This window comes from Aplysia californica, unplaced genomic scaffold (genome assembly GCF_000002075.1).
Source record: "Aplysia californica isolate F4 #8 unplaced genomic scaffold, AplCal3.0 scaffold00921, whole genome shotgun sequence".
In the NCBI taxonomy this organism is placed as follows: Eukaryota; Metazoa; Mollusca; class Gastropoda; order Aplysiida; family Aplysiidae; genus Aplysia; species Aplysia californica.
In genome coordinates this window covers 24,092-31,452 of record NW_004798191.1, presented here as the reverse complement: position 1 = coordinate 31,452, position 7,361 = coordinate 24,092, and the positions used below count along the sequence as shown (strand labels likewise).

Sequence of the window (7,361 nt, the reverse complement as noted above, 5' to 3'; positions counted from 1 at the left end):
AATCCCCTGCAGTGAGGTTTATAATAGACAGTACCAGAACAGATGACTGACGTCAGTTAGTTTTAGTAAAACTTTTACCAAACTGAATAGAGTGTAAAGTGTTTTAAATAGTTCCCACACTCTGTCAAATTTAAAATAAAAACAAGTTCCTGGTAGATTTCTTTTCCTGAAGGGTGGGGTGGTGTTGGGCAGAGTGAGTGACAAGCGACTGACATTGTTGATGACTTTGTTAATTAATAAAAGGACACTTTCATACTTACTTACAAAACTGATTACTTTTCCCACAGCATGCCGGCTGAACAGGATACAGCATCCTTCCGATGACGCTGGGAGATGATGGTCCTCGTCAGTGTTTGACGTCACGCTCCCACGTCGTTGTACAGATGTATCAGTCTTGTCCTCATCAGTTTTTCCTGATGGTGTAAAATCATCTTGCAGAAGACCTCCTTGCACGTTTCTTGATAACTTTTATCAAATTAATATGGATGTGGATATTGTTGGAGGGAACGTGCTGTATTTACATGCTGTGGTCCCAGATTTCGGTGAACGTAATATTATGGCCACAAACATACCTTAGGATATGCCTCGTGATCTAGGCTGTGAGGTCAAGGTTCAGGGATAGAACCAGTGCCATCTGGCCCTGTGAGGTGTTGGTGGCGCAAGAGCTCGGTTACTGCACTCCCTCGCTATCACGTGATACACATCACCAGGGACACCATGGGAACAAAGAAGCTTTCTGTCTGAGGCATGGGAGTCTTCACATCCTATTAGCATGCCCATGATTATTTATCTTTAGACTGCTTGTCTCATCATAGCTTTGGGCTTTTTTTTAGATGTATAGTATCAAACATCATCTCCCTGCCACTTCTTTCCTTTCTTCGTGCTTGTCCCTTTTCAGCACCTTGAGCACAGTCAAAAAAAAAAAAACCAACCCCAGGACAGCCATTTTTTTCAGGGCGCTCATTTTGTGATTGCACAGAGATGCACCAGAGCCGAAAAATACCTGGATTGTAGGCTTGAGAAATATATGTAAAAGGGCAAAGCTGCATCCAGACGTTCACTTCATCAGTACGTCATCTCTGATTGTCTCTGCTGCCTTCACCTTTTGTTAGTTTTGAATCAGCACAAAAGTATCCTTTATTAAAGGTTTCATTTCACAGGATTTTGCTCATCGGGGGAGAGCCTCTTCCTCAAAGACTCCAATTCCTCCGTCATGCTGGCAATTGTGGTGTCTCTTCTCATGAGCCTTTGACGCAAGCATTTGATCGTTCTGCTGTGACTCTTAACTTTTGCTTTGCTTCTCTCAAGGGCTACCATCACCTCCATCAGATTAAGCTCTAAACCTTTAGGTGGTCTGAAATAAGAGTGTTCGCTGAAGAGATTAGCAGTTTCTTCATCTAGGGCTTCCACGTTACTGCTAGATTCACCGTTGTCAAAACGACGTTTCTTTCGAGATCTCTTTCGTTGTGTCTTTTCAGCTGATTGCTGCTGAGCAGGGAGACATGGGGCCTGCAAGAGCACTGTGTCAGTTTTTTCTGGAACTTTTTTCTGTGCGTCATGTTCACCTTCTGAGGCTTCTTCTGAGCTACTCCTAGCTTCCACTACAAAAACGTTGACAGGAAGTTTACTTTGAGATTCCCCTAGTGTCTCTCGAACAAATTCTTTCTGAGCAGAATGACAAGAAGGAAGCTGCGATGCCGCTGCCGCTGCAGTTTTTTCTGGCATTTTCTCCTTCGTGTCAAGCTCATCGTCTGAGTCTGAGGATTCTGTACTACCGTTAGGTTCTACCACAACAATGTTGAAAGGACGCTTTTTTTTAGGTTTCCCTGGTGCTTTTTCAACGAATTCTTTCTGAGCAGAAGGACAAGGACAGGTTTTTTTAGGTCTCCCTGGTGTCTTTTGAACCAATTCTATCTGAGCAGGGTGGCATGACAACTCTGATCGCACTAGAGTTTTTCCTTGGACTTCCTCCTCCTGAGTGATACATTCATCATCTGACCCTTCTGATCCACTACAAGCTTCAACTTTGTTAACAAGATATTCGTTTTCAGATTTCCATGGCCTCTTTTGAACTGACTGTTTTTGATATGGGAAAGAGAATGGCGATGGCACTAGAGTTTTTCCTGGGATCTCCCCCTGTGTGTTAAGTTCATCATCAGGGGCTTCTGATCCACTACAAGCTTCAACTTTGTTAACAAGATGTTCGTTTTCAGATTTCCATGATGCCTTTTGAACAATTGACTGTTTCTGAGCAGGTGTGTGATGTGAGAATGGGAATGGCGATGGTACCAGAGTTTTTCCTGGGACTTCCTCCTGTGCGTTAAGTTCATCATCTGGGGCTTCTGGGCTACTGCTAGCCTCAACATTGTTAAAACAACCATTGTTTTTAGATGTTGGTGTCTTCTTTTGAACTGACTGTTTCATCTGAGCGGGGTGATATGGGAATGGCGATGGCGTTGTGTTTATTCCAAGGACTTCCTCCTGTGTATCAAGCTCATCCTCTGGGGTTTCGGCGCTTCTGCTGACTTCAACTTTAACATTAGTAAAAGGAAATTCTATTTCAGATTTCTTCTGCGATTTTTTAGCCGATTGTTTCTGAGCAGGGTGACATGGGAACTTGGACGTCTCTGCAGTTGTTCCTGGAACTTTCTTCTGAGGGTCAAGCTCATGGTCTGGAGCTTCGGTGCTGCTGCTACAAGCTATTTCAACATTGCTGAAAGGACGTTTCAATCTCTATGACGGCTTTCGAACTCGTTGACTCTGACCTGGACTCTGACCAGGGCGACAGGGGAACTTTGACGGCACAGCAGTTGCCCGTAGAACTTTGTTCTGCGTGTCGAGCTCATAATCTTCTAGGAGAAAATGATCGCTGCATATTCTCGCACTTTTTGAGGGAAACCAGAGCTTTCCGTGGGCATCTTTGCGAGAAACGAGATGGATCCATTTTTGCAGTCGTTCCGGATCTGAGAAAGGGAACCTGGAAATGAATTTTTGAATTTCATTACAAACGGCAAAAATTTTGAAGTGGAAAGTCCTACCAAATTCATTACAGAGGACATTACACAACCTTGGGGCGTACACATGTTCGTGAATATAAGATCGGATTTTACACCGTTTAATATTACATATTTCGGACAATACGTCAAGAACTCAAGAATCAAAGCTAAGATCATGTTCTTGTTTATGTTCATGTTAATTAGTAGTCTTGAAACCATTAAGTGGGGTTTTTGTACACACTAGCAAAATCTTGCGGTAAGCTGGGCTGACGGTATAACGAGATTGTATTTTCAAAATAAATCATCTCTTCTTTTATCTTTCATTACATTTTGGTGTTTCATAACATAGATGTGTCAGGACCTTGTGGAATCAGGCAAGCGTCAGTCTTTGGGCATGTGGAGTTACTGGTCATTGGTACATATTATATTAGAGCCTGTTGATGAGTATCCTTTTCAATTTACCCATCTATCTATCTGAATAGGAGTCGAGACATTTGCATTTGAAGGAGGTTGGGGTCGCCTGGTTTCAGAGGTGAACTCAGCGAGAAAATGGCTGCCAAGGTTTGGTGACTTCCATCGTGTTGAGTCAATGAATAAAAAAAATAAAAACTGTCATTCGGGAATAAAAAATGTCAGTTTCTTCGATTTCATTGTTTTGACGAGAGCCTGATTTAACCATGCATGATCTATCTACAGAAATATATAGATATCTAGATCTATATCATATCTAGAATTTAGATTTAGATTTCTACATTAGATCTATATCTAGATCTATATCTAGATCTAATCTAGATTCTAGACATAGACGTCTAGATCTCTAGGACTTAGAAGGGAGTGTATACAGACCCGGTAATCGGGAACAAAGTCACAAAGCATACAGACCCGGTAGGGGAACTCTTTTGTGATTTCGGAAAGTTTCAGCGCCCTCTTGGCTCAGTGTGTAGACCTATATCTAGATCTAGATCTAGGTTCTTCTAGATCTATGGTCTAGAGTCTAGATCTAGATCTAGACAGACAGCCGTTTATTTATTTGATCTAATTTCAAGGCTAGCCTAGATTCTAGATCTAAATGAAGATTGCAGATAGATGTCTTTTCGATGAACGATCGTTTTTCCTCCGTTTCCGAGTTGGAGGAATCACAATTTGAAGAAAAGAACAATGCATATAAAATTTCAATCGAACAGTGACCCTCTCTGTCTCTATTTCTCTGCCTCTCTCTCTCTTATGTGTAGGGTTCGCCTTCTCTTTTTCTTTGTCTCTGTCTTTCTTTCTCCCCACCTATTTCCCACTCTACTTTCTCTCGTTCCCTCCTGCCAACTGGGGCATGTCATACATTTTGCTAGCACATCTCTTTCTTTCTCTCTCTCTCACACACACACACACACAAACACACTACCGGGTCTGGGTGCTGAAAATTTCCGAAATCACAAAAGAGTTCCCCTACCGGGTCTGTATACTTCGTGACTTTGTTCCCGGCCCGGTTACCGGGTCTGTATACACTTCTGACTTAAAAACTAGAAATCTAAACTTACTTGTGAAAGCCGAGATGAGTTGTCTCCTTGTCACGCTTGTTTGAACATCCAACAACAGCACAGTTTTGCACCATCGTTATTTCTGAACAGTATTTTCATATAGAAGCCATAGGCCTACTGTTGTTACTGGTGTGCTTCAATTTACACCTTCTTGCCTTCTTTCCCTCCTCGGTATGGCCGACAGAGCTCTTCTCATCCCCCACGTCTGACACGCGTGACGTCACAGCTGCGAAACACCAGGTGTAACCTCCTTGCAGGAAACCCGTAAACAAAGCTTCGTACTTTTTTGTAGTCTCGTTTTTCGTGTCGTTATTTTTCATACGAAGACTTTAATCGAGCGAGAATAATTTAAGGCTAATGATGAGGACGGGTGGAGAGGGTAACAATTAACATGATCAAAACCCTGAAGACTTAAAATATTTTACGCTATAGCGTGATAAGCTGACTTCTTACAGAAATTGCAAAACTCAGCTTTTATTATTACATGTATATAAGAGGGTGCGTGTATGTGTGTGCGTAGGTGTGTGTGTGTGTGTGTGTGTGTGTGTGTGTGTGTGTGTGTGTGTGTGTGTGTGTGTGTGTGTGTGTGTGTTTTGTTTGCTTTTTGTTTGTTGCTTTTTGTTGTTGTTGTTGTTGTTGTTGTTACTGTTGTTGTTGTTTTTGTTTTTTTTGTTTCATTGCGAGGGGCGGGGGGGGGGGGGGGGGGGGGGGGGTTACAGTTGAGGGCTTCTCACTTTATATTTGTTTGTGATCAAATTTTACCAGATTTCACATATATAGCAAGTGCAGTGTGGAGTCGTCAATCAAATCTGTTATAAAATAATATTATGTTTTCTTGCCATAGATAGAGATGTCGGCCCTATTGAATTTTATTGGCATAATATGTCTTATACTACAGTTAAAACCTCACTTATTTTCATTGGAAATAGGTTTGTTTTTTTGCATGCATGCTAGCAGACATGTTAATAGCTTTACATAAAAATTCAGCTACGTTTTTCGTAAAAGAATTAATACATTTTAATTTTTTTCCCCCTGATTTAGTATTCAATGTTGAAAAAAAAATCATGGAAAGTCCACACTCAGCCTCGTGTCGAGTCGGTCTGACTCTTAAAATTGATTTTGTTCAATCGAAGTGGATTCCTCTTAAGTTACTGACTATGGTGGGGTGGAATTCAACTTCAATAGCAGCAGCAACAACAACAACAGTAACAACAACACTTGCGTCACAACATGAGTGGTTTTCTGTTGGTACGTACGTTGTATCCCTCTCAGCCTGGGATGTCACTGACAGACAGGATCAAAGCCGGTCTCCTAAATATTCTAAATTGTGTCAATGTGGGCGTAAAAAGACATAGATTATAAAAAGAAACAGCTGTCATAATATGATAATTGTCCAATAGCAAAGTGGCTAATTCCTTGGTAAACGACATATATTGTTTCTAAGTTTTTCTTACATGTCTTGACCACAAAATTCTTTGATGTCTTTGGTGTTTTTTGGACAACAGGGATAAAGACAAGAAGATTATGGTGGTCAGATATAATGCTTTTGTCAGTGACAGTCAGATTACTAACTGCTGGTTTGTTCTTAGATGTAAAATGGCACGGTCCACGATGTGACCACAATAGACTGTGTTGGGCTGGTCACAATTTGCTTACAGCTAGTCATTCCCAACTAAAATAAAATTGAAAGTCCTGATGCCACGGGCGTTCAGACCAGTGTATTACTTCACACAAATTTTGCTCACTTCACCCAGGTGGGAATGGGTACCCGACCTTAGACAGCGAAAGATCTTGTAAGTATGTTAGTGTTTTAGCGCCTATAAATGGCTGCTTGCACTGTATGCTTCCCAGGAAGTTGAGTTTGTTTCAGAATGCTCTCAGGTCTGCTGGGGTAATAGTATAGATTGTGAAGCGCATGAGCTTTCTGTTGAGCGGGAAATTATGCTATACAAATGCCATCTATTATTTTAACTATTATTTTTTTTTTAAGTTGTAGCGGTTAGGAGCTTCTCTGTTGCACGCCAAAGACCCGAGTTCGGTTCCTATGTGGGGACATTTTTTTGTAGAGTATCTCCAGTCTTTTTTCTTTGACGACGTACCCATCTAAGCCCAGGCCGTATCTTGACAGGCAGGCTCGAAGCCCGTCTCCTGAATGGTCTAAACTGTGTTGATGGGAGTGTAAAAACGTATTCATGAGTGGCTGGCGGGTATTCTGTGTGAGGTTTTGCTCTTTCTTTCCTACCAGACAGCTGTCGTTTTATTACTCCTTCATTTCGTTGAATGTTGTTCTCTTCTTGTAACAATGTCATCTTTTTTCTCCGACACTTATGATGATCTATTTGTGTTGCATGTGCCGTAAAACTCATACTCTAACGGAAAACGAAACATGTATCTAGCAGAAAAAGTCCTTCCCGGCTTCAACCATAGACTCCAGAGGTTTTACTGCGCATCATCATCATAGTATTTACACAGAGACGTGTTGAATGAGAGGCGAACACCGCACCTTTAGACCAAGAGAGGCCCCCCCCCCTTTTTTGTATTCTATAATTTGTACATCTTCGCATTCCATTTATACATAATACCCTTGCTGGAAAGCAGACTCTATGTTCTGTATAGCCTAATATAAGTAGACGTACTACCTAGTGGTTCGTCCTTCTTACAACGAATTAACATTCACAGCTTTCTTTGTTTTCAAGGCATTGTAACGAATATCAATACTCAGGCAATGCTCATTCTTGTTTTACTGTCAAATAAATTGACATACATGTATTGTTATCTCAATACACACACACACACACACACACACACACACACACACACACACACACACACA

General features: G+C 41.4%; 1 protein-coding gene across 1 annotated transcript; it reads right to left on the bottom strand.

Moving 5' to 3' along the window:
• Positions 1 to 1,083: 1,083 nt before the first annotated feature.
• Positions 1,084 to 4,742, bottom strand: LOC101856846 (the record flags this gene model as incomplete). Its single annotated transcript, XM_005110627.3, is given in 2 exon segments — positions 1,084 to 2,977; positions 4,529 to 4,742. A coding segment is annotated over 1 exon segment (1,275 nt). The 5' UTR covers positions 2,425 to 2,977; positions 4,529 to 4,742.
• Between the last annotated feature and the right edge of the window lie 2,619 nt (positions 4,743 to 7,361).